This window comes from Hippopotamus amphibius, chromosome 11, assembly GCF_030028045.1.
Source record: "Hippopotamus amphibius kiboko isolate mHipAmp2 chromosome 11, mHipAmp2.hap2, whole genome shotgun sequence".
Taxonomy (NCBI): domain Eukaryota; kingdom Metazoa; phylum Chordata; class Mammalia; order Artiodactyla; family Hippopotamidae; genus Hippopotamus; species Hippopotamus amphibius.
This window is the reverse complement of record NC_080196.1, coordinates 114,764,845-114,791,721: the sequence shown is the minus strand read 5'-3', so window position 1 is coordinate 114,791,721 and position 26,877 is coordinate 114,764,845. Positions and strand designations below refer to the sequence as shown.

The 26,877-nt window shown below is 61.0% G+C and overlaps 1 protein-coding gene across 12 annotated transcripts in view; it reads right to left on the bottom strand.

Moving 5' to 3' along the window:
• The window catches only part of CTDP1 (CTD phosphatase subunit 1), a 43,287-nt gene extending 16,781 nt beyond the window's left edge, over positions 1-26,506 (bottom strand). For 3 of the 12 annotated variants that reach the window (XM_057698464.1, XM_057698468.1, XM_057698471.1), the window contains exons 1-11: positions 25,977-26,505; positions 20,345-20,428; positions 19,769-19,834; positions 19,603-19,717; positions 18,187-18,315; positions 16,674-16,824; positions 14,071-14,161; positions 12,066-12,232; positions 10,222-11,211; positions 9,795-9,936; positions 8,978-9,181 (exon numbers count right to left, since the gene is read on the bottom strand). In XM_057698464.1, the coding sequence (XP_057554447.1) occupies positions 8,978-9,181; positions 9,795-9,936; positions 10,222-11,211; positions 12,066-12,232; positions 14,071-14,161; positions 16,674-16,824; positions 18,187-18,315; positions 19,603-19,717; positions 19,769-19,834; positions 20,345-20,428; positions 25,977-26,287 (2,450 nt within the window). In that variant the 5' untranslated portion in view covers positions 26,288-26,505. Of the gene's footprint in view, positions 1-6,528; positions 6,598-6,684; positions 8,713-8,977; positions 9,182-9,794; positions 9,937-10,221; positions 11,212-12,065; positions 12,233-14,070; positions 14,162-16,673; positions 16,825-18,186; positions 18,316-19,602; positions 19,718-19,768; positions 19,835-20,344; positions 20,429-25,976 lie in introns of those variants that run through there. The other 9 variants (XM_057698476.1, XM_057698472.1, XM_057698473.1 and 6 more) reach the window with 9 other exon arrangements.
• Positions 26,507-26,877: the final 371 nt, after the last annotated feature.

The following is a 26,877-nucleotide window of genomic DNA, read 5'->3' as shown; positions in this document are numbered from 1 at the left end:
TCCCGGGAAGCGGCACTGGAAACACCCACAGCGCAGCCTCCGGGACAGGACCGCCCCCCCCGCCGCGGGACCCCCGGCCACGGAGCCCGCCCCACCCCGCAGAGGCGCCGGAGGGGGAGGCGTTTCTCGCTCTGAGGAGCCTCCTATCACTTTTCTTCCCACACGTCACATTTGATACGGAAGCCCACGAGGTGCTGCAGGGTCAGCGGAGTCCACCCACCTGCAGAAACCGGAGGCTCAGACTGTGTCGGACCTCCGCCCGACCGCCAACAGGGACGATCACCCCCAGGCAGGGGCCCGCAGAGGCCCAGTGGGGCCCTGGGCTCCGGTCCCGCCCGGCCGGGAGGGGCGCCTGCACGTCCGCCCGGGGGCAGAGACGGCGAGGGCCAGCTGTGCGCCGGTTTCAGCAAGGCCCAGACTCGCAGACGCGACCCTGTCCAGGCTTCCATCGAAAACCACCTGTCACACCAAGAACCAGGAGGATCTCCAACGGACTGGAAAAGACAACCCGGAGATGTCAACTGAGGTGACAGAAATGAGAGAATTACCTGACAAAAATCCTAAAGTATCTGCAATAAAAAAAAAAACCTTCAACAAACAACGACAAGCACACTTCAATGAAAAAAACAGAAAGCCTCCGTAACGACACAGAAGATAAAAAGAAGAACCGAACGGAAACTTTAGACGTGAAAACCACGCAACGTACACCGGGTGGGGAGCGCGACTCGACGGAGGGACGGGGGAAGGGAGCCGGAGGCCGAAGATGCCCAGAGGCTGCTCCACCTGGAGGACAGGAGACAGGCTGCGGGGAGAAACGCACGCGGCCTCAGGCCCGCGGGAAGCGGGGTCTCCTCGCTCGCGCCACTGGCGCCCCGGAAGGACAGGAGAAACGTGCAGAGCTGAAAAAGTACTTGAAGAATAACGGCCGGAAACAAATGCCCCAAATTTGGCAAGAAAGACATGAAACCTTCAGATTCAAGACTTAAGTGAATCCAAAGCAGGAGGAACCCTCTACATCTGTATTAAGACACATCACAGTCCAACAAGGAAACCTTGAAAGCAGCGAGAGAAACACGCCTTGCTGACAAGGGAAACACATCGAGTGACAGGCCGAGGAAGAAGACTGCAGGGGCTCGATGTCAACACAGAGCAGCTGACGCCGCACATGAGGCGAGAGCCTCCTGCCGAGAGAAGGCACAGGTGCCACCGACCAATGGAAGAGACAGAGCCCCCAGCAACAGACCCACGGAAACACAGTCCCGCGTCCAGCAAGGCGCGGAACGAGCCCGCAGGAGAGAAGGCCTCTCCCACACACTCTCACGTTGGGCAGAAGTTCACTCAAAACGGACCGTGGACGGCAGCGTGACATGTGACACTGCTAGGACGCAGGCCAGGCCGAGCCCAGACGTGACAGGGAAGCAGGACTGAGAACCAGCCAACGCGCCTCCGCCGGACGAGAAGCGTGTGCCCTGCGACGACCCCGTCCTTGAGTGCGGACAGCAGCTGCAAGGCAGGAGGGCCCTCGCAGGCACACAGCCGACCAAGGGTAAGCACCCAGGACACACCAGGAACCTCACACCCGCGGGCAGGGGGCGGGGCATCTCGCTGCAGAGGCCGCAGGAGGCAACGGGGCCCGCGGGAAAGGGTCAGCTCAAAACCACACGCCCCACACCCATCAGGGCGGCTCAAGTTTAAAACGGAGACACCAGACGCGGAGAAACGATCTCTCCCACCCGCTGGTGGGGACGTGAAAGGTACCATCACTGCAGGAAAATGCTGCGCAGCTTCTGTACAATGAAGCACACTCACCGCACACCTCAGCAGTCACACCCCTGGGCACTGATCTGGGCGACACGGAGACGCACCCAGGCGTTCACAGCAGCCGTGTCAGAAACAGTTCAGAGCTGGGCACACCCCAGATGACCTTCAGCAGGTGAGCAGTCACAGGAGCTGTGGCACCTTTCACCACGAAACACTCCCCAGCAGCGGACACGGCAACACCGGGGCAGAATCTCCCAGGAACCACGCTGACTGGAGCTGCACGCCGTGTGGTGCCACGCACCCCATGTTCTCCGGGCGACAGGAGTACAGGCACGCGGTCAGAGCCGTAGTGGACGGATTAGGTCGGGGCGGGCTGGGAGGGATGAAGGTGGGTCGGGGGCCCTGGTGGGGGTAGATGCTCTGTCTGGACCTGGTCAGTCGGCCTCCCAGCTGTGAGACTGGCTGCCGTTTTGGAGATGCTGCCACTGGGGGAAGCTGGTCCCCGGAATCTCTGTGTTATTTCTGACAACTGCCTGTGAGTCTACAGTTGTCTCAAGACCTTTTACAGCACAGCTAACAGTGGGGAAATGAAAAGGAATTCACAATTTCAGAGGCTGTCTATGCAGGAAGACACACTTGGATGCTGACGCCGTGAAGCCCAGGGCCCCTGGTGGCCTGGTGTCTCCCTGAGGGGGCCCCCCTAGCGCTGGCACCTCTCCCCCTCACCTCCAGACACACCCCTGAAGACATCACCCACGGGAGGCCCAGTTTGGGACCCCCCGGAGCCACGCGTGTCACGCGGGCAGCTGTAACCTGGCCCTCGCTCGGCGGGCTCTGAACTGAAGCTGCCTGGACCGACGGCGCCCAGCAACCGCTCTCACCTGCAAGGTCCCCGGCGTTCCACCTGCGGAAACTCCGTGCAGGAGGGGAGTTCTGCCACACGCTCCCCAAGGACCTCGGGGGGCCAGCACCTTCCCCCAGAACCAGAACATCAAAGCAGGAACCAGAGACTTCCAGCTCGCGGACGGCCACGAGGAGCGAAGCGACCGCCCGACAGCTCCAGGCGCCCTGTCACAGCGGGGCCTGCGGGGCTCCGGGCTCAGAACACGGCTGCGACGCCACTGCATGGGGACCGGGGCGGGGGGATGGGCCACTCCAGGAAGCAGGACCCACGAGGGGCCGATGGCACAGGGCGGGGCCCGAGGTTCGGGGAGGTGGTCGTGTGCAGGCAGGGGTGAGGCCCGGCGCGTCTGGGCGCAGCGCACAACCAAGTGAGCGGGAAGGAAGCCCCTGCTTGGCGCCTGTCTCCTCAGGCTCTTGTTTCCTTATGTAAACTGGTCATTTTGTCAGTTTCGAACAGACACCTGTCAACAAGCTGTACCAACGTTCATTAATTTCAGAACATGTGGTTTCCCACACGCACATGTGAGGAGAGGAAAATTAACGCGACAAGTGCTACTCAGGACACACGCCTCCGGCCTCCTCTGCATGGCGCACCCTCCCCGGGCCAGGCGCTGGTCTCGGCGCGGCGGTGCTACTGCCTTTACAAAATCCGCGCGGGCCGCAGACTTACTGAGTCACAGTAACACCCTCTCCTGCACCTAAATGGTCTGACCAAAACTAAAAAATATTAATATTTTGGTGAAAATCACACCTCCAAGTTAAAAGAAGAAAATTTCCTCAAAAGTCAAGTCACTAGGATAAACTACAGTCCAATGTGTGTTTTCCACAGAAAGGTCAGGCAGAGCTGAAAGTACCTCGGTGGCACCTGAAACGGAATGACTTCTGTTCACACGCATTTGCACACGAGAGAACAAAGGTGGTGACCTACACAGCGAATGGCGCTCTCCCTGCACCCGCAGGGCTGCGTGCAGACGGCACTCAATCCCTTCCTCTCACTGCAGAAAAACCCAGCCGCTGCCAGTGGCTCCCAGCAAGGCTGTGTAATTGGAAAACCAGTTTTGTACCTCATCTTTCAAAGCTTCCAGACAGCTTAACACAACACGCTTTCGTTTTTCACACGTGAGATAAGTCAAACGTGCGATTTTCTTTTCTTTTTCTTTTTGGCTAAGCGGGGTCTTTGTTGCTGTACGCAGGCTTTCTCTAGCTGTGGAGAGCTTGGGGCTACTCTTCGTTGCTGTGCGCGGGCTTCTCTTGTCGCAGAGCACGCACTCTAGGTGCGTGGGCTTCAGTATTTGAGGCGCACGGGCTTAGTTGCTCTGCAGCATGTGGGATCTTCCTGAACCAGGGATAGAACCCGTGTCCCCTGCATCGGCAGATTCTTAAGCACTGAGCCACCAGGGAAACCTGTGATTTTATTTTCAATAGTATGAAAGCAAATTCTAAAACCAGGAATGGCTCAGCTAAAGCTCAGGACAATACTGACTTCGTGATGCTTTAAATTATGTAACCATTACTGTAAAATTGCATTTCTGTGCCATTTTAACGCCCAGATCTTTCCTGTCAGTGTACTTTTAAGTCAAAGCATGAACCTATAGACCCTGGAACAGAAAAGCAACCACCGAGATGGCCGTGATTCCCGGAAGAGGGGGTTCAGGTTGCTGCTGGTACAGCCCGTCCTTCCTGTTCTCTCATTTCAGATGTCAGGAACCAGAACGTTGTTTTACTCCAAGCGATGCTCAGCTAGGCTGATCCAGGCAGCCACCATCGCCGGGCGGCCTAGGGAGGGTGTCCACTCTGCTAACTGCCGGAATTAATATGACAGAACCTCCTCCTGAAAATCGAAGTGCTCTCACCTTTGTGGCTGTGCCATCACTCCTCTCACCGTGTCGGAAACCCCAGACTCATCGCAGGCCCTTTCCCTCCCAGGTCCAACCACACCGGGCAGGGGTGCCCCACGGGGCAGGGGCACCGCGCACCCACCCACTGCTCTCAGGGCTCAGCCACCATGGCCACCGGCTTCCGTGTCCGATCACGACGGCAACCACACGGATGTGCCCTGGGAGATGAAGCTTCAGAGCGCACTTCCCGGAAGAGCTGCTCGTGGAGACGCCGATCGCGCCCGCCTCCCCGGGCCATTTACACACTTCCCTCCGCGAGCCAGGGGCACAAAGGGTGGGACCCCAGCCTCACCACGAGATGCAGGGATGCTCAGGAGAGGCCTCCAGACACGAACTCCCATCTTCCCATTGGCTGCATCTCACCCAGCACCGTGCCGCAGGAACAGAGCCCTCAGCGTGTCCGCTGCCTGCAGGTCCCCACCCACACTCCGGGCGGGCAGCCAGCTCAGCCTGGGTGCCGGCACCGTCAGGGGCAGCCTTCCCGGGACACCTCCCTGAGCCCAAGCAGTGCAGGGCGAAGCAGCCACCCGGCGGAAGTGGGGCTGGCACCCAGAACACACATGGCTTTTGGCCTCTGCCTCTCTGCCCAAGTCCTCCCCGTGCTCCTGTTGGTCAGGGACGGCGACTGCCAGCCTGGGCCTCTGGTTAGAGCAAGGTGGCTTCCCTGCACCTGGTGTGACCGTATTCTCTGCCATATTTCCTGTTGCTTAAAATACAACCACGCCTCTGAAACCCGACGGAGTCTTCTGATCTGGAGAAGTGTGGCCACGTGGGAAGGCCACGTGCCGCCAGCCTGGCCTCGCCCTGGCTCCTGTGTCCCAGGACGGAGGCTGCCCTGCTTCCTGTGACGTGCCTGAGGGTCCCGGCGTGTCCCTTGCTCCCGCCTGCACCCAGGAGACCCGGCCCTCCTCCCTGCCCCTCCTGCGTGTGCATGGCTGGAGTTGTGCTAAACGCCTAGCTTTTCTTACTTAGGTCATCTTATTACACACTAATTTATTGGTCTTAACATATGTATGGTAATTGAATGAACAGCTTGCTTTAATTTTTTTGCTGTAATATAAACATTAAAGTTTAAAAGGTAAAAACCAACTATGTAGTTACGTTATATTATATGGTTTACAGTTTTAACATCACTTAGCAGTAAGTTGTAGTACTGATATACCACTAATGTTGACATTAGTTGATATTACGTAACATATAGTAGCGTAGAACAAACACATCAAATAGGCTTTGTCTGTCTGGTTCTCTCCTCCATCACCCAGCCTGTGGATGCCCAGCTCCAGGATCTCAGGCTTGCTCCCTATTGGCCAGGGAGCTTCCACACTCACCTGCCCACCTGCCCCTCATCTCCTCTGGGCTCTTGTGGGTCCCCAGGTCTCCTCTGTCCTATTCCTTCCTTCATGCACCCAGGCTACATATTTCTTGCTGACCGTCTTCCATTTAATTTTAGTCTTCGCGTTTTTCAGTTCTAGAATGGCCGTTTGATCACTTTCAAAGGCTGCAATTCTCTGTTGAGGTTCTCCACCTTTTCACCTGTTCTTCCCTCCTTTCACCTTATTGATGTGGTGGTCACCGTCCTCTGAAGACTCCTGGGGTCCTGGGAACCCGCAAGGCCTGGGACTTGAGAGCCCCTGGGGGCTTTGGGCTCCCCCGGCCACTCTCCCCTCCAGGACCTGCTCTGACGGCCTAAAACCGCAACCCCGTCTCGGAGCTGGGGAGGCACAGGCTCGGCTCTGCCCACCAGCCACGTGGGGCGGGGCCCACAGGGACCAGCTGTGCCGGGTGCTGACAGACACCCTCACGCGGCGTGGAACACGTCCCCTTCAGCAGGAGGGTGAATCCCACCTGAGCGGCACCATCTCGCCAGGACCAGAAACCCTCCTCCGGCAGGCTCAGATCTCAGGGCGATGCTGTCGCTCAGGGCTGGAGTCCCGAGCAGGGCGGGGCCTCAGCAGACGCTGCCGGGAGCGGCGCGCAGCCCGCGAGCTCGCATGGGCGGGCTCAGTGCAGCACTGGTCCATCTCGTCCAAGCTTTCTGCCGGTTGGAAGTGTGAGAAACAGCAGCCGGCATGGCCCCACGCCGCCCGCTGCCCGCCACCTGCACTCACTCACAGATCCCCGCCCCCCTCCCCCCCGGCAGCTCCAGCACCGCGTGTCCCTCACAACGCGATGTCGGCCTTCGAGCAGGGGCCACGTGGTCTGACTCACGGTGTTTTGTGGCCTCCAACATAACTCTGTCAGAAGTTCCCTTAAAATCTCTGCTAACCCCGCCCCTGCCCTCAAGGCCCGGCCGCGTCTGCCTTGGGACCCCCGTGCTCCCTGCAGACCCCATGCCCGCGTCCTGCCTGGGCCGGGTTCCCCTCGGAGACACGCTCCGCACACCCGTCGGGCTTGCTGTCACATGGAGGACCTCACAGAACAGTTCAGCGTGAGGACAAACTACAACAGAGCCACCCCAGGTGGGGACAAGCAAGGAGTCCTGAACCACCACAGGCCTGAGGGGTGACAGGACTCGGCTCAAAGAAACAAGCTACCTGTGGAACTCTGTGGGACAGCGAGACGTAGAGCCACAAACCCAACTCAGATTTTCTGCAGGATAAAACGCACAAGTTACTCTATGATACTGAAGCGTTTCTGTCCCGACGGCGCATCCTCCACCAACACGTGCTTCAGCGGGACTGCCACACAACCAGCAACCCGTCAGCTGCTGCTCTGGCGAGAGGACGCCCAAACATCCGCTCTGTGTTCAAGGAGGATCTGGTCGTGACCGTGGCACCTGTGAACGTCTGCGCCATAAACGTTCACTGCAAAGGGAACATCCAGCAACCCACACCCTCAAACGAGGATGAGGCACCAGCACGGCGCGGTAAGAACCACGGGGACCCAGCGCCAGCTCCAGCGGCTCCTCCTCTGTCCAAGTGGTGACATCGCCTACGTTACAACAAACATTTCACAGGAGGAACAGCGACAACACTTCCAAGAACCAGCAAGAAGAAAGGTGTCAATTAAGGTATAGAAGCCGACGCACTGAAGGGAAATCTGAAGGGCTAACCAACACGTGCGCAGAGGCAGCCGCCCACCCCCCAGAGGCTCGTCAGAGAAAGAGGGCGGCTGTGTGCCGTGGGCGGGGCGGGGGGAGGCGGGGTCCTGCTGGACGGGACCACGCATCCAGCAAATGCTTGGAAAACAGCAAATAAGTACACAGGTGCCCCACTCATTACAGTCAAAGGCACCCACGACGGCTACCCCGTGACCCGCCCCAGGAAAGGACCTCCACAGGCGTACGAGCAGCACACAGAGCTCACAACGCGTCTGTGCAGGGGACTGAACACCACGCTGCTGGAAGAAAATCAAAGCCTGATCAGCGCTGATGCTTTTAGTTTCAAAGAATCCACCAACCAACAAGCCCAACTGACACTGTCCTAAACCAGGGCATCTGTGTGTCCACATCGGGAGCCCAGTGGCCGGGTCCACGGACACCCACAGGCCTCCGGGGGCCCCTCATCCACGTCCACTCTGCTGGGCTCGTGTTGGCCCTGCAGTGTCGCTGTGGCCGGAGGAGAGCCGGAGCCCAGGGAACCGGGTGAGTCACTGCCCGTCCGTAAAGCACACGCTGGGGGAGCCGCGCGGCCAGCGCAGGGCTGCCAGGCCCCCGGGCGGGAGGAATCCACCACCACACGCGGGCCGCTCACAGCGCGGGCGGCTCTCAGCACGGACGGGCTTGTGGCTCCGGAAAGGAGGGGATCTGGAAGCAAGACCACGTGCGTTCATCGCAGGCCTTTCAAAGCAACGGCTGCTCTTCTAAAACAAAACAAAGCTTCAGACGCCTCACGTAGACCTCAGAGTCCTAAGGTGCTTTCAAGGTGGTCTGTAAGGTCCCCAACTCAGCTGACTCCCGGTCATCGTGCAGGAAGGAAACACACATGCGTGGAGACACGTGTGGAGACCACCGGCCACGCCCCCTCAGGGCAGCGCCTTCCTCCCCCACGGGGCTGCCACTCTCCACGTTCCTCTCTACAAACTGCCACAGCGGCCACGGTCCTCAGTGCAGCCCGAGGCAGCAGCGGCGCAGGGAGGGCTGTGTCTGCGGAGGGCCGGGGCCACAGAGCGGAGCTGCGCCCGACGGGGACGGCGGGGGCGGAGGACGCACCTGGAAGGACAAGGCCGGGGGGAGGTCCCGCCGCCCGAGGCCCCCTCTGCGGGCAGCGAGCGGAGGTGCAGCGTGTGCACGTCCAGGCTGAGCCACGGACGCACCTGCCCCCGTCCCGGACCCGAGAGAGGGCAGGAGAAGGCGCAGAAAGGCCCGACGTGGGCGTGGGTGAGGCGTGAGCCCCCCGCCTGCCTCCACACGCACGCGGCTCCGTCACTGCCAGCTAAGCCCTGGGAGGACGTTTCCGCGCGAGGAGTGCGTGTACCTGAAGGAGGAGAGCTCCGTGTGCACCGGCAGCGAGCCCGGGGGCCCGGGGCCCGCAGCACTCCTGCGGATGAGCTTGCCCGTGCTGGCGTCGTAGATGCGGACTTCAGGGCCGGGCGGGGCCTTGGGGTGCAGGGGCGTCGGGTGCAACAGCGGGGCTGGAAGCAGGCCCTGCCTGTCGGGAAAGGCTGCCAGGCCATCCTCCCTGGGGGCCGAGAACGAGGGCGTGAAGAGGGGCTGGAACCCTGCCGGGACCCCCAGCGACCCCCCTCCTGCAGGGACTGTGAATCTGCACGTGAAGACGGGGTTCTGTGTTACGTCTGGGGCCCGACCTCGGCCACAGACACAAGGGCACGTGGAGAGTGTGGGCGGCGCCGCTGCCTCCCGGACGCCGTCCCGCGTCGCCTGCAAACGCAGCGCCCGCTCTGACGGAGCAGGGGTGCCCTCCACGCCGCCGGACACCGACAGGCCCACACCGCTGCCTGCAGGGCCTCTGCACCCACCCCGCACCCTGGCCACCACCTCCCTCCATGCTGGACCCAGTGAAGGCTCTGCGACTCGCCGTAACCACGTCCCTGCTGTGAAAGAAACATGCAAACTAGGATTTCTGCTGAGAGCCGTCTAGCGTCTTAGGAGAAGCAACGTCGCTCCTTCTCCAGGAGGCACTGGTCAGAGGTGCCCTTCACGACCCCTCGCTGACCGAGGCCGGCGGGGGCGGGCACGCGTCTCCGGGGAAGGGAAGCAGCGGCCCGCGTGGGCTCCGGCACAGACCCTGCCCCCTGAGCCGCCCCGCCTGCACGAGGGGCCCGGGCGCTCACCTCTGCGCTCTGGCCTGCTCGTCGCGCAGCGGGAACAGCTGCTCCTCCACCTTGTCCCAGCGCTCCAGGCAGCTCCACAGCCAGTCGGGGTTGACCACGTGCAGCTGCCCGCACTCCTGGGCCTGGCGCACCTTCTCCGTGCCTGCGGGCGGACGCGCTCGGCTCAGAGCCACCGTGGGGGCACCGGGCGGCGTCAGGGCTCAGCGTGGCAGGACGGAGGGGCTGGGCGGGCTGGCCAGGGTGCGGGAGCGGCGGCCCTCACAGCAGGGGCCCCGTCCTGGGGTCGTGCCTGAGGGGCCCGGCGCCTCCCCTGGAGCCGTCTCTACAGCGGTACCCACTCCAGGGCCTCGAGCCCAGGCTTTCGGGGCTCATGGACGCCTGGATGCCCCCCACAGGCAGGTGCGGCGGGAAGGGGGGTGCCACTCACCGGCCCGTGCGGCGATCAGGTGGGTGGCCCGGTCAGGGTCGTCGGGGTCGAGCACCAGCTGCGTGAGGATCCGGGCCCCCAGGGCCGTGGCGTGGTAGTGCTCCCGCGTCTTCTCGATGGGGAAGTTGGTGGGGTGCAGCCCGCTGAAGATGATGGCCACGTCGGCCAGCACCCTGCTGCGCAGCTCGGGGACGATCCTGCGGATGTCGGGGGCCTCCTGGGCCTCCCCGCGGAGGAAGCGGTCGTACCTGGCGTAGTAGTCGGAGTGCACGCGGGCGAGGATCTCCTCCAGGTGCACCAGGTGGTCGTCGTTGTCTGCGTCCTCCTCCTCCTCCTCCTCCTCCACGCTCTGGTCCAGGGACTCGCCCACCGTGATGCCGGACTGCTCGCTGTTCTGCGACTCCGTCTCCGCCTCCTTCCTGTCGGCACAGCCGCCGCCCAGCCCGCAGAGGCCGTCCCGTTCGCCCTCCTCCTGCGCGTCTGCCTGGACGCCGGGCCCGGGCTCCCCGCAGTGACTGGCACCCGTGGGCCTCTCCCCCGCCGGGCCCAGGGGGCTGCCCTGCAGTGCCACCCTGCCAGCATCGCGTGCGGCCAGGGGCCTTCGGCGGGTCCTCTTCTCCCCACTTTCCCCATCAGAGGGGACGGGGGACGGCTGGCCCTCAGACTCACTGCTGCTCCCGCTGTCACTGGGGACGTCCGGGTCTGGGTCGGGGCCCAGCGGACCCCGCACAGGCCTCTTCTCTGGCGGTGCCTGCCCACGTTGCTGGGCGCCCGCGGGGGGCCCCTGGCCATCAGCTGAAGGGCCACGGGCGGCGGGCCGGGGGCCCCTCTCCTCCTCCTGCCCCAGCCAGGGCCAGCCGCCGCGAAGTCCCGTGCCCCCGTTGAGCTCCCTCGCGGGCTTCCCGAGGCCATTGCTCTGCTCAGCCCGACACGCCTGCCGGCCTTCCTCGGGGTCCTTGACGGACGGCGGCTGCTCTGTGGTGTCGGCACCTTTAGGAGAAGGACTGACTACACGTGTGCACGCGAGACAAGGTCACCGTTACTTAATTAAGTAATAGGAAACCTCTGCTGGAAGCAAACTCCGTCCACCCACCCGCGGCTGCTGGTGTGAACCATCTCTGGACGGGGTGGTGGTGGCACCTCTGCCGGGATGCCGGGAGGGGCCAGAGGGTAAATATCTCAGGTCTGCGGGCCTCACCCAGCTGCCCCATTCTGGGCTCCATGGTGGCACAGGAAGCGCAGAACACGCTTGGTTCCCAGGCTGTGGTCAGACTGGGCCCTGCTCGAGCCACGCTGTGCGGCCTCTGCCCCCGAGGGTGCCCTGAGGCCTCACTCCCAGGCCTACCCCTCGAGGTTCTACGTTAGCGGCTGTGTGACCGTATGCCTCAACACACTTCATGGAAAAGCTAAACATCACCAGAAACACTTTAGACCAAAACTTTAAACCTTCTCGGGACTCTGGGCCCCAGCTTGCCTGGGACGTCCTCGGCAGGCGGTGGGCCAGGACGCAGCGCCAACCGGCCGCGTGCTGGAGCCTCACGCCCCAGACTTCCAGCGTCACGCTGTCGTTCAAGGAAAATGGGGGTGAAAAGCAGTATTCAGACGCACTAAATTAAGCAGTGTTCTTTAATTGTCACCCAACAGGAAAAATGTTCAGGCTAGCACCATTAAAAAAAAACCCACACTGAAACCAAATAACATTATGCTTTTCAGTATAACATACATAAATCCAACACACGTTCTATGACTCCTGAAATACAAATAAATGCGCAAAACCCACCATCAGCCGCAGCAGAGACAAGACAGAGCCGACACGATCTGCCGGCCAGGAAGGGCCAACCCACCTCTCCTCCTGGCCTGGGGCTCCCGGGCCCCGGGGGGGGCGTTGATGTCGCCTGTGGCCTGGAAGTACACGTACTTCTTCACGGTTATCAGGTTGGGGGCAAACTTCCAGACGTCTTCTCGGTCATCGATAATGCACACCATGGAGTCTCCGCAAGGAAAGAGATTTCTGCAAGTAAAAACGCATCGGAAATACGAGTACAACTTACAAAAAGTCATCCGCAATCAAACGTCAAGATCGTCTTTTATGTGAAACCAGCAGAGAGCAGACTAACCAGGACCAGATGCCGGCTGCACTGAAGGGCTTTTGTTCAGCTCACACGTAAACCCTCCAAGCTTCCAGAGAAAGGAGCACTAAGATGGCTACACTTTTCTCCACTGACTTTCAAAGCAGGAGTCAGGACAGGTTCTTCAAGAGAGTGAAGGGTTTTGTGTTTGGGGACCACGGAAAGCCCTCACCCAGAGGAAGCTGGCACGGACCAAGGGGCCTGGCCCACGTCCCCACAAGACTTTATTTACAAACACAGGTGAGAGCCACCAGTTACAGGCAGGAGGGCAAGGCCCTACTCAAACCTCAGCCTCAGCGGGGCACCTAATGACATCCAGTCCAGAAAGTGACTGTTGTATTCCCAAAAGCTATGAGGATGTATGGGGTGCGCAAAAACGAGAACAAGCGTCCAAGCAGCCACCCGACGGCACAGGCCTGCTCTGCGGTCTTTTCTCTTGATCTCTGTCCACAGCGCAGACACTCACACAGGCAGGTGTGAGGACACCTGTTTTCTAGGATCAGGAAACAAACGCAGGAGAAATGCCTGCCATTGTTCAGGTTTTCTAGCTGCTACTAAAGGCTACAACTAGGAAGAAAAAAATGTTCACGTGTCCAAAATTACCTTCTGTGAGTCTGTCTTCCACAGGCGAACACTAGCAGTAGCTAAAACGACTTACACAGTTACTGCTTTCAGCACGTTTAATTCCAGATGAGGGAGATGAAAACCACAGCAAAACCAGAGCGGGGAACAGAGCCAAGCGCCGCCCCCGGAGCTGCCGAGGAACCCCCTCCTCCAGCTCGCTCGTCCTCGGGAAGCTTCTCCCCAAAACAAGTCACCTCGCCTCCCTCAGCTCCCTCTGTCCTCGCATCTGCCCACGCTGGTGCCTGACCAGGACACACGACAACCGTTTCTCAAACAAGCACCCTGATTCTCTTCTTACACCCTACAGACGTGAACAGGGGTCGGCCTGCGTGGCCCTAAATCTGGAACATGAAACATTAGCTAAGGGCGGCCAACACCGGCCGCTTGGCCACTGAGGCCACAGCTGTTACCGTCAAGTCTCAGGAACCAACGCCCATGAGGAAAGTTGTATCTGATATGGGATCATAAAGCGGGGAGCCTACATTTCTGGGTAGAAACAGGGAAATTCCTCGTACAGCGAGCAAGAAATTCCCCAAAACACAAAGCAGCCTTCACCGAGGGGTGGGAGGGAGCCCTGGTGTCCAAGCACAGAGGCGGGGACGGGGAGGGCGTGGGGGGCTGGAAGGACGTGCAAACGGGCTGAATGGGAGCGGGAGGTATCGCGACGTAGGATTCGATAACTGACTGCAGGATGCACAGCACAGCAGGTCCTAAGGAAACAGAAACCTGAGGTGCCAACACCCTCTGAACTCCCAGCTCAGCCCAACAGCCCCCTCGCCCTCGGGGGAGCCTCTGCATGCTCTGCCGCCCGGACCGTCTCTCCACGCATCCCCCCGCCCCTGCTCTCAGCACCCCCTACCCCCGTGTCAGCCTGGGCTCTGGTCCAAGTCCCCCGGGAGCCAGCACTGCCCGCACATTCAGGGAGAGCAGGGGAGGGAGGGGTCTGGTTAGAAGACAGCGGGCTTGCTACATGCTGGAAAGCGGACGCTGGTAATCGGGAGAACGAACACAGGACGACCGGTCTGGTGCTCTCCACGCAGACTGTACGACAGAAACTGAACAGCGACCTCAGCAACACACATGGCCAGGTACGTACCTAAGGTTCCCTGTTTTGGAAAACGGGTCAATACATTCGTCCCTCGATAATATTCGATGAGAAAAAAGCTTCTTCTCAGGATCTAAAAAGCCTTTGAAAAGAAAACAGGACGAGGTCACGTGTCTGAGGTGCACAGACGTGCCCCCTGCGTGCGGTGACGTGGAGACACGGAACGTCAGCGTCCAGCACCTTCCTCTTTCAGGGGAGACCGTCGCCCTCCGACCGCTCCTTCCCTCGAATTTTAACGCAGGTGAGAGCTTTGGTCCAGGAAACGCTGACTGAATCTCACGTGCCCCGAATTCTGCTAGGACAGCAGGTGGGAAGAACGAAGCTCAGTGTTACCCCGGAAGCGCAGAGCCGCAGGGAGTAAACACGTGCACTGGCCACGTCCGTCCACGCGCAGGGGCACTCGGGGTGGCATCAGGGAGGGGCCCCCATGCCCCAAAAGCGGCCCCAACCGGGAGCAAGAGCTCTGGTTTTGCTTTGTGTGCGGTCTCCTTGACCTTCGGGTCTGTAAAGCAACTGCGGGGCGGGGGGGGGTGGTCCCGGCAGCACTTCTAAGCTCAGGCCGAGACAGCAGAAACCACGTCTTCTCAAGACGTCCTTTACACCCCCCGGCCCCGTGTGCTTCAGACCGGCTTCCGGCGCACCTGCCCAGAGCCTGCCTCCCTCTGTGACAGGACGCTTGACATCACAGATTTGGTGCCCACGCCTTACTGCCTTCTACTACCCACTGAGATGGACGCGTCACCCACTGCTAAGCCTGCAGCCCGAGGCCACCTCCCGAGGACCCTGTGTGCAGCGACAAGCAGCGCCCGGTGCGCAGGGTCCTGCTGTCCTCGAGCCGTCAGGGCTCCATCAGCAGAAAGCGCTCACCTCACAGAAGGAACGCTCCACGCCTTTTTTAGCACGTCAAGAATTTATATTAACACTGAAGTCTCTCAGGGGCTAAACATAAAACTGATGAATAGAATTATTAATCTCTACAGTAAATGAAATGCAGGCAAAGCTCTTTAACATTTCTGTCCCGATGAAAGTATTTCTATCCTCGTTACACCAAAAGTACACTTTCTGTGAACACAGTAACTTTCAAAATTAAAAGCTGACAGGAAGAGGAAGTTACAGAAACCATCCTCGTTAAAACCACAGTCGGGCCTGTGTCGTCTGAGACTGATCAGACAGACGCCGCGGATTAGCTGTTCCTTCCAGCTAAAAACGCCGCGATCGTGTGTGGATGGCCAGCTCACATCCACGAGCCCTCGAAGGCCTTGCTGCTCTCAGAGCCTCATGGGGCCCCCGTCCTGGGGGCCACGCGCGTCCTCCCGGGCCCTCCTGGCAAGCGAAGCACTGTGGGTCTCGATGCCCTCACGGGGGTGGCTGAACCGGTCCCGGGTGCCTGGACGAGGTGCTGCTCTGAGGGTGTCTGCACCCACCACTGCTGGGACACTGCCTGCAGCTCCTTGCGACGGCCTCGTCTGGACTTGCTGGGACGGGGCATCCTAAGCGCAGCCCACAGGCCCCCGGGGAGGGGCAGGCCGAGGAGGGAGGCCCCCCGGGACCCTCGCTGGTGCTCTCCATGCTTCCCTGACGGACCCCTAGAGGCCAGGTTCCAGAGGCGACGGCCACACGGAGGAGCCTGAGGCCGCGCCTGAAGACATCGCGTGCTACGTCCACGTGGGGTGTGGCTCATTCAGTGGTGAGAGCCGTGTGGGTCTCCCAGTCAGGTTCTGGGCAGCCACACAGCAGCCACACACTGAAGGCAAACACGCTGAATTCGAGTTACAAGATGGATTAACTAACATGCTGCCTCCGTGTTCGTGACTGACTGCCTACAAAGGCACTCAGCGTTAAAGCGGGATTGAAAACCCTATTTCCCCACCAACAAGAAAACACCGAGACGGACCCGTAAAGATACGCGAACGTGAAAGTACTTGATCTAACCTCCCTGTGACTAACCTAAGGAGCGGAGACATAACGCAGGCGCCCATGTGCACCGGTGGCCCCAGTGGGCGCGAGCCCAGCTGCGCCCACCCGGGGAAGCGGGCAGCCCTCGCCCGCGCCCGCCAGAGCTGGGGGCCGGGGGCTCCTGTGTCCAGGCACGAGCACGGCCAGCACAGAGCCACAAGTCCACACCGAGACAGCAGGCTAACGCTCCGTCTTCACGCTGCCCCCTCCCGAGCAGGAGAGGCCATTCTGTCTGCCCTGAAAGGGCTAACTGTAGACAAACCCTGCGACAAGCCTCCAGAGCTATCTGCAAACCGATTAATGTTTTCTAAAAAAGAACCTGCACAGCCAGAGTTTCCACTCTGCCACGCATCTGTGGTCCTGACCAACCCCCAAAGCGGCCCGCGGTGTGCAGCTGACCGGAGTGACGGTGGCCTGCCCCCTGGAGCAGAGCACGTGTGGCCAGGGCCTGTGGGCCGGCAGAGCGGGGAGGTTCTCGTCCGCCCGCAGCCTGTGGCCTGATGTCACTGTGTCCTCCGCCGCCACCGGGAGATGGAGACCGCGTCTGGGAGAGCTTCCTGATCTTTCCCCTTCATCTTCGAGAAAACACCCTTGAGAACAAGAGAGACGCCAAACCCACAGTGGGAGTGCCCACTCACCTGCGATCGTGTGTGCGTACAGCCGGCTGCCGAAGGTGAAGACGTGCAGCTCGTACAGCTTGGCGATCTTCTCCAGGAACTCCTTGCAGTGCGGACGCAGGCGGGTGTGCAGCATGGGCTCGCCCCGGCCCAGCTGGAAGTGGAATATGCCCTGCAGAGGGCAGGCCGGTCAGGGGACGCAGCCGCTGCCAGGGCCGCCAGGGCACAGCTGCGTGGGCGCGAGTCCGCGAGCAGCGAGCACGCCCGCTCCGCACATGTGCTTTCCCTTCACGCTCTGTACGTGGGGGACGGGGCTCCCCGGCCGGGTACCCACCCACGGGGAGCTCCCGGGAAGGGCAGAACGACCAGCCGGCCGGGAAAGCCTCCTGGGGCGCTCCAGCACCTCAGCGCCCGGGGACCAGGTGCCGCCGGCTTCACTAAGGGGCCCTCAGGAAGGCGGTGGATGCGCACGCGGCCTGGCTGTCTCGCCAGCACGGCTGCTCCGAGCACGGCCCCAGCGGGCACCAAGCAGGTCCCGGCGGCCGCTTGACGCCCATCTCCAGGGATCGTCGCGCGGGTGGTGCGCGTGACCCCGGGGCCCCACCTACGCAGTCTAACTTGCGGACGACTTCAACATGCAACTTTACTCGTGTAAAAACACAACGCAGAAGCTGAAACAGGATCTGAAAACACCTTTAGGAGACACACCAAAGCAACAAGCCGGCCTGCTTCCACACCATCAACGCACATGGCCTGAGGCCTCGCTGACTTGTGTCGCCGGCTCTACACTCGCCACCCCTCAGGATGGGGCTGCTCTGGTTACACACTTGGGAGCGTGGAATGCTGCACAACACTTCCATCCCAACTCAGCAGCGACAAGGTCCGCAAGCTGCCACAGAAAGCGCCTGAAGAACCCGAGTCCGCGTCTCCGCGGCGCAGGCTTCAACGCGCCCCTCGGGGCCGCCGCCAGCAGGGGTGCTGCGGGCCCGGGCGCTGCGGCGCGGATGCGGGCCGGGAGTCCGGGGGGCCCGGCCAGCGGGCAGGCGCGCGGGCGGAGGCAGGGGGAGGCCCCCGGCGGCAGCCCCGAGGCCAGCTTCCTACCACGCGCGGGGGACAGGCGAGGCGGCACCGCGCGGCTCTCCCAAAGGAACGAAGAGGCCGCGCCTCGCAGGCGGGAGAGCGGTGATCGCCGCGGCCGCCCCCCCCCCCCCGCTCTGCCCGCCCCCCGCGCGCGTGGCGGTCGTCGTGACGCGGGGGAGCCCCAGAGCGCTGTGCTAACAGAGGACGTCACGCACGATCCCGCGACGCTGCAAGACGGACGTGACGGCAAGCGCCCGCTGACGGCGGCGAGAGGACGCGCGCCAGCCGCTCGCCGTCCACACGTGGCCTGAGCTCCGCGCGCAGAGCGGCCTTGCGCCCGCTCGCCTGCCCTGCCGAACGCCCGGAACGCCCAAGCCCTTCCGGACGAAAGCCGCAGCGGCCGCAGGGACCCGCGCCGGGGCGCCGCCCCCAGCCCCGCCCCCGAGGCGCGCACCTTGTTGGACATCTGCTGGCAGTGCTGCTCCGTCGTGTGGATCAGGGTCTGGTCCAAGTCCACCATGAGCACCAGCTTCCTGCTGCGATGCAGCCGCTGCTGGTCCTCCCGCCCCAGCTTCTCGGCTTGCTGCGGGCGAGACGGAGGAGGAGGAGTGACAAAGGACGCACTCTGCATCCAGCGTGAGCCCCCGTCCCATCCGGAACCAGGCAGCAGCGCCGGGGACGGTCTCCGCCGCCACGCGCACCCACGCGCCGGGGCCCTGGCCACTTCTGCTCGGTCCAAACCTCTTCGAGCCGCTCTCACTCGCGACTGCTGCTCACCAAACACGCAGAGCAGCGAGCGGGGGCGGGGAAGGCCGTGGCCGCGCAAGCTCAGCTGCGGGCTCCGGAGCGGCGCGGGGCGCGCGGGCGGCACCACGGGCACCAGCGGGGCGCCGAGCGGCGGGTGGGGGGCGGCCGAGGGGCCCTGACCGGGCAGAGGAGTCCAGGTCTGCGCCCGAGAGGGCTCACACGGAAAGGCCGTGCGGCATTCTGTCACGGCAGAAACAACGGGGGACGCTTTCTTCTCTTTTTACCCTCAAACGTCCTTGCTTTTTCTTAAACATACACTTGTGTATTTACATTTGTTTAAATTTCAGTAACTCAAAAAATCAGAATCACGTATCTGGCATTTTGCCTCCCACAGAAAACAAAGTAAGTATGTATCACTTAAAAGTACAAATCTCATAAAGTTATAACACTGAAAAAGGTTTTTACCCACTACTTACAAAAACGGAGAGCTCCGAGACTGCCTTGCAAAAAAACGAGAAGCCGGTTTTTGCAGGGCCCTGTGAGCTGGGCTCTGTGCCTGGTGCCCTGGCCAGCTCCCCCACGCCCCCCAGGGACCCTGGCCCAGTGTCAGGCCTCTGGCCAGCACTGCCCACGTGACTCTCGCGACGTATAAAAAGCAACCTTCTTTCTTCCACACGTCTCTCCAGCACCCCTGCACTCGCGCATCTCCGCACATGAGAGCACAGCACGGGGCCCCCTTCCCGCCATCCCAAGCCCATGTGGCCAGCACCGCTTGGACCTGACACCTCTCACCTCCTGCACAGCCCCCTGCTCCCCGGGCAGGAGCCGTCGAGATGCCCTCCCCTCACGCCTGCGCACAGCCCAGCTCTTCGGGCCCTGGCTCCCGCGGCAGCACCCTGGAGAGCTCCCGGCCCACAGATGCCCCGGGATCACTTGGGGAAGGGGAAGAGGCTCGGCCCTCACCCGGGCAGGCCGCACGTCCCAGAGACCCTCCGTCCACCCAGTCACTCCTCCCGGGGACAGAGGGACGACGACAGACCTGGCATTTTCTCCCACCGCCCCTGACGCATGCTAAGCGCAGCCCTGTCTTCCCAAACACTGCCTCTGCCGGGGGCGCGCTTACCTCGGAGCTCACCATCAGCTCGGGGACGCTGTGCACCATCGACACGGTGGCCGTGGACAGCGGCGCCTGCGGCCTCCCGTTCTCACTCTGTAGCCTGCGAAGCAAGGAGGGGCTGCTGAGGCAATGCCTTGAGCTCATTAATGTGCACGGGAGCTTTAGTTTATACCTTAGCTGATGTGCGCTGTGGCTGAGGGCTGAAATGTCCTCTGCTGTCTGAAAACAGACAGGAAAACTGAGGAAAAATTAAGTGAGAGTTACACTCACAGACTTCTCTTTGAAAATAAAGATGGTCCCATTGAAACAGGGGCGACAGCACGAAAGCACAGAACAGTCCACACTGCTTTACACGTACAAACGGGGAGACCACTCCACAACGGCGGCAAACTAGCCCAGGCTGCGAGACGGGGCCCAGGGGCTGTGCAGCTCAGGCCGCCTCCAGGGATGGCCGGTCCCAGCAGGGAAGCACGGTTTGCCCAGCTGGGATGTGAAGGCAAATCTCAACCCACCACTGGTTTCCTACCCCACCTGGGGTGGGCAGTAGGCACACTTCAGTGCTTCTAGAGCGCAGAGAAATAACACCAGACAGGAACACCTCCCAAGGAAGCAGACTGACCTGCGCTGCGTGTGGGCAGATGAAGGGTAGGGCTCTGCCGTCCGCATGCGGAGCTGCATCCCCGTACCCCCGCCCGGTGCCCTCAAGCACCAAGAGGCATGCTGTTCTGCCCGAGCTGCCGGTACTTACTGGGTCAGGTCCTGGCCACACTCAGCGCACAGGCCCTTCATGACGACGGGGTGGCTGCATCCTTCTACTCGCACCAGAACCGCCCTAGAGACGGGTGAAAACAGTCACAAGTCAGGAAGGACTAAAAACTCCTGGCTCATCAAGCTACTCTAGAAAGCATCTGAGTGTGGACAAAGCACCTGGATTCTGGTACCAGTTCTCCCAGCGACCCCCGCGTAACGAAGGAGGGCACGCTGCCCTCTCGGTGCCATCTGTCTGCCTATAAAATGAAGGGCTTTTTCACCTACGGGTCTCTCTCACATAAAACACAACAAAACTCCCTACGGAACAGCTGAAAGAACTCAGGATGTCCTGCCACAGGATACCACGAAAACTGCCTCAACATACATTAAACATTTATATGTGAATCTCTCACATTTCTGATCAACAGCTCATAAAAACTGAAATTGTTAGGACAGTACGGGACGACTCAGTATGACGCCAGCAAGTAGTAAACGACGGCCGCCCCCCATGTCGTTCCCCGTTCAGACAAAGGCTACGATTCCTCTCAATTTTTCTGACAGAACTACTGTAACGTCCTGGTTTTTATAAACACAAAAATCACTATTTTATTTGTATGTTCACCTCAAACCCTGGTCCCCTGACAGCAGCCTCCGAAGGCCCTGCGATCAGGCCGCCCCGGCAGGTCAGTGCCCCGGGGGCCCCACGTGGCTGCACCTCCTGAGCCCGCCGGGCCTCGCCCAGACCCGGGCACCGGGCCAGGTGCCAGTGTCTGTGAGGGAGGCCCTGCTGGGTGTTTCCTCGCAAAACACAGAGACACGCTGAGGCCCAGGAGCCTCCCGGGCAGTGCCCCACAGGCGACAAGGGCGCACTGCACCCTGCTTCTCTCCTGGAGGCTCAGGATGGCAAAGCGTCTCCAGGGGCCGACACAGCTGCCAAATGGAGGGCAGCACCCGGGGGGCAGCACTCCTCGTCCAGCAGGGCCTCCTCCCCCCCCGTCCTGCTGTCCCTGCGCGGTGCCCTGGGCCAGGCCTCCCCAGGCCAGGGTGCTGGGTGGGGAGGGCACATCGGGCCCCGCCCCTGCGCCGGCGGCTGGGCCCCCTCCGCTATCCCCCCTTCTATGCTGTCTCAACCTCTCCCTGAAACTGCCCCCCGCCCCCCGGCCTGATCCCAGACAAGCTGGAGTGGACGAGCCCTGGCCCCGAGCACGAGGCGCCTCCTGGTGGCCGTCTTTCCCACGGCGCCTGCTCCAGCCCCGCCCGCCTCGGCGCCCGCGACCCAGGCACCCAGGGGAGCCCCACCTGCGGGCTGTCCACCCTGGCATCTCTGCAGCCTCGCCTCTGAGCCTCCGGGCCTCCCCGGCCTTCTCCACACACGTGGCCCTGCAGCATCGACCCCCCCCAAACCCAACCTTCCATGAGCCCCCCCCCCGCCGCGATCCCTTCCCCCAGCAGAGCCCCGGGGCGCCTCCACCCGCTGCCCAGTTGGGGGCTCTGTTATTCCAGCTCTCGGGGCACCTCCGCTGCACTCGGAACACGCCCTAGGTTCTGGGGTGAGCTCAAGGCTGCCACGGGGCTCCCACCTTCCCATACCCCTCCCTGCTGGGGGCTCTTCCTGGCCAGCCTTGCTCTCCTGGGCACGGGGGAGTGGGGGGGCGGATGAGAACAGGGCCCAGGAAGCGTCTGAAACTGCACAGTGGAGCGAGCAAGCAGACAGGAGGTGCTCTGCTCAAGGTCAAAGGTGCAGCTCAGTCCTCCACTCTCGGGTCAGGGGCACCTGTGGGCCTCTCGCACCTGGTGAAAGTCTGCTGCATGCCGCCTGGGACGCAGGCAGCAGGTGTGAGAAACAGTCACGGGCTCATCCCCCAATCCGCGAGGCTTACAAACGCTAATGCTGCTCGCACTTCAGTTACAGGCTCGGCTGAGCGGGCTTCTTGCGGGAACCTGCAGCCCCTGGAACACCGGCGGCCAGAGGGCTCCGGGCCCAGGAGCCACCTGCGGGGCGGAACCCACGCAGTGCAGCAGCTCAGAAACATCCAGCCCAAATTAAAAGGACGGGAGACAGACGTGACCGTCACCTGTCCACACTGCAGGGGCCTGCTTCCAGGACCCCGCAGACACCAGAACCCGAGCAGGCTCAGTCCTTCCCCTAGAACACCCTCGTGTCTATACACAGCCTACGTGTCTCCTCCTGCGTAGGCTACCTAGACACCAAACACAGCGTCAGTGCCATGTGAATCACTGCCAGTGTGTGGCAAATTCAAGGTTTGCTTTTTGGAACTTTCTGAATCTGCCCCCCCCCCCCCCAAAGGTTTCAATGCAAGGCTGGCTGAATACACAGAGCGGAGCCCGTGATGTGGAGGGCCAACTGCATTTCCTGTCGGTTCCAGGACCACTCAGAACTGCCTTCCACGGTTAAAGCTGGGTACGACCCTGTCTATCCCAGCTGACTTCTGCATCTTTGCATGGGCTACACAAATTCCCCCCAAAAGAGATGAAACACCAAGAGTGAGCACAGCAGCAATGTCCTTTCTGGCACAAGATGTTTTCCCTCTTCAGCCCTGCAGACACTGCCACAGGCAAGAATGACAGGTGCCGAGCTCAACCCACCGCACGGTCAAGGGACTGCGGTGCTGTGAATGCAACAACGACACCTCAGCCAAGGAGACGAGCCCCAGAATGCCAGGCCAGTCACCAATAAAGGTCAACATCCCTGGTGTGTCCCTGAAGAAAAGCTACAGGATAATCACCAAACGCAATTCGTAAACAAGTTACCTTCCCCAAAACACACACGCACCAAACTCTCCTGAATTTTTCGTACGCATTGGCTTTTGTGTCTGCTCCAACAGGAAGTCAGAGACAAGGTGGAGCAGGGAGAGCACCCTGACAGGGAGCTGGGTCCCAGCACACTGCTTCCTGGAGCGGCCACTTTCAGGCGCTGGGTCTGGGCAGCTCCTACAGATTAGGAGGGCAAAGCGATCTCGTCTAAGCACTGAACGTTTGAGCACTGAACAATATTGCCGAAAAAGAGACTATTTTGTGCACCCAGATCATGGTTTCTAAATGCCATTCTCCACTGAAAGGAAACAGGATTTCTTGGAGGAATGGCTGATTCCAGGGCCGAGGATGGGAGAGCAGAAGCCATCTGGGTCAGAAAAGAGGACCACACTCTACAACTAACAGGATCTGGAAGGGTGCCCACAGCCAAAGCCAAGATGATGTGAGCATTAAGACAGGTAATCAGAATGGACTCTAATCCACCGAACGAAGGATGATAAGAAGCCCTGGATCCACACGGATAAACTAGTTCTTACAGCAGAAAGCCAAGCAGGAAATGAAGCAGCAGCGATGGAATTAAGAACATCACCACTGTGCAATCCTGATAGAAACAGCAGATTCAGACAGGCTACCGGGCACAGATAAGGCTGGCTGGATGGCAGCAGAAGCCACACACACCCCCACCCACATGGCCTTCTCCTGTTGTCGGTCCTTATCCATCGCCAGACTTGGTTAGTGATTATCTTATGTATTTATTTTCCTTTTCTTTGGAGACTTCAATGTGGCCATGTGAATTGAAAAAAAAGCAGACAGGTGAGAAGGAAAGACATTATCAGATAAACAAGTAATTCACAGCTTTACTTTCTGGCTGACGGTGCCTTGTCAGCACAGCTCCAAATTAAAATAATTTCAATCCACATATATACTATGAAGACAGAAATAGACTCTCATTCCATCTACTTCCCCCATGGGGACGCTCTGGATGAAATGTGGCCTAAGGAGAAAGCAGCGCAGAGAAGCCTCAGGGAAGCCTCAGCAGGGATGGTGCTGGTGCGTCAAAACCTCCTGGGACCTCAGTCCCCTTCCTCTGTCTAAAGAGTAAGAATAGTTCCCACTCTCCCTGACAGCACGAAGCACTCCAAAAACATGCAATCCCGTTACAGGTCCCTACACACAAAGACAGGATTTCTAAGTTCCTGGAACTGTTCACTGCCTGAGAACAACCTCTGATGTGGTCAGGATGAGTCCTGCTGCTGACGGATGACAGAGACAGGGACAACTCCAGCCAGGTGAGCCTGGCGCTGTGCTGGCGCCACCCCCCCGGCCACTCGCCTTTCAGGAGAAATGCTACCACTCTTCAGGTTCTCAAAAACCCTGTGATGATACCCCAAGACCTGAACTATCAAAAAAGAAACGTCGTCATGGCTGGGAACTTGTCACTAGATCAGCTACTTGGCTGACTGGGGACATTTCCTTACTGGGCTACTCTGACCTGCAGAGCTGGCTGCCTTGATCCATGCACACTCACGAGGTCTCACAACTGCTGTGACCAGTGACTGGCCTGTCTGGGCCTTGGTGGTGTTCTCCGTGCAGTCAGAGGAACAGAACCACAGGAGAAGAGGGCTTCCCTCAGGGGTTTCTACAGTGAGAGGGCAGCATCGGGCTGCACCTCCAGCACTTAGCTGGCGGGTTTACAGGCTCATTAAGGCCCAAGCAATGGTTAGGTAAGACGTCGACAGCACACCAGTGTGTCATACACACAGCACAGCGAGCCCCTCCCTCCTAAAGGAGGCCAGGCAGACAGCGCGGGCTGGGGATGCAGCACACCCCACCTCGCCTGCACTCAGTGGGCCAGCACAGGCACCCAAGCAGAAGGCTGAGGACCTGGCTCTGCCTACAAAGACGACAGGAGAGAAATGGACGTGGGACGAGGCTCCCAGGATTGAGAGGGAGACCAGTTCTCTCCGCTGCTGCGTAGACCGGGTAGAAGATGCTCAACAGCCAAGGGGTCGACTAGAGCCACAGGGAGAAGAGAAGGGACTGGTTCTCACCCTCACCCCCAGGGGAGGGCCGAGGGTGTGCAGAAACGGAACTTACCACCTAAGGTACTAGGGCCCCCACAGAGGAAAACTGCATGTCAGCCACTAAGCAAGAGGCAGGAATGCTCACCTGCCCCAGGTTTCTGTTCCTGACGTCATGTGCACATACGCCTCAACTTAAAAGATACAAACTAACAGGTTCTACTCTTCAAAAAAGGGGAAAAAAGGGGCAAAAATCCCTTTACAAGGTTAACACAGAGACACAGCAAGAGCCTACGGCAGGACGGTGCACTACCACCTCTCACCCTGACCTACCTGTGCCCAGGCCGCACCCCCTTCCTGAGCTATGATGCAGAACTGCACCAGGTTCTTCCATCACGCTTCACGAGAGCTACTAGGATCTAAGGAGGTGCACGCCTCCCAACAGTTAGCACTGCTACAGCAAGCACGAAGCACGCCTCACTTGTGCCGTACGCACCGTGACCCCTACCCTTCCTAATTCACACACGTGAAGTCTCGGGGGGAGAAACCTATTACAGAAAAAAAAAAAAAAAAAAAGAACGCAACTGTTCTCCAAAGAGTGCCATTTCGGTGACAGAGAACCTTTTATTAAAAAGTCAGCTGCCTCCAACCGGTAAAGTCACTAGCGGTGCCTGTCGTCCAGCTTCAGAAACACAGGCAGACGCGCAGCTGCGGGCCCAACCTTCCAAAGTTCTCCCCGAGCGCAACTCCTTCAGCGGCAGCCCCGGAGACGCCTTCCCGCCCGGCCCAGGCCCAGGCCTCCCTGCAGACCTCAGCGCCCCCCTTGCCACTCACCCGGGAGCCACCACCTGGCCGGGCTGCGCGCACAGCTCCCGCACCACGCCCGCGCGCTCCGACCTCAGCCTGCGCTCGGTGCGCACGCAGCCCCCGGAGCCGGCGCGGGCAGGAGCAGGGGCAGGCCCGGCGGGCTGCGCGGAGGCGGCGGCCTCGCACACGGCCAGCACAGACCCGATGCGCACGGCCGCGCCAGCCGCCACCCGCCACTCCAGCAGGCGCAGCGGCCCGGGGCCGGGGCAGCGCACCTCGGCCACGGCCGGGGGCTGGGCGCCCTCGGCGGGAACGCGGCCGCCGGGCGGCGCCTCCATCACAGCCGGGCGGGGTCCCTGTGGAAAGGCGGCGGCGGCGGACGCTCAGGGCCCGGCGCCCATCGCGGGCTGGCGGACGACCCCGGCCCCGGCCCCGGCCCCGGCCCCGGCGCAGGCTGCGGCCGTGGCGCTGCGATCCTTGCTCCGGCGCCGGCTTCCACCCGCCACCGGCTTCCACCAGCCGCCCGTTCCGCGCCGACTTCCGGGATAGCGTGCGACGTCACGTGCCGTCGCATGCTTGCGCGCATGCGCCGAGGGCCTGCGTGTGACCACGCCCACGCGGGACCCAGAGGTCCTGCGCAAGCCGCGGGGACCGGGTGCGTCCTGGGACTGCGCCTGCGGGCCTGGGCCCGGTGGGAACAGTGTTCCTTCGCCCCATCCACCCCGTGAACACCAGCACCTAGGGCTGCAGGTTGGCATACAACGCGGGGCCGCTGGCCCAGAAACCCCCACTGGCCTCTGATGTTGCACGTCGTAGGACTACGAGTCCCGGCATGCAACGCGCCCTCTGTACCACGAATCCCCCGTCAGGCGCCGGGAATTCCGGTATGCAACGTCACCGCGGTACCCGTCACCAGGTGAGGGCCGGC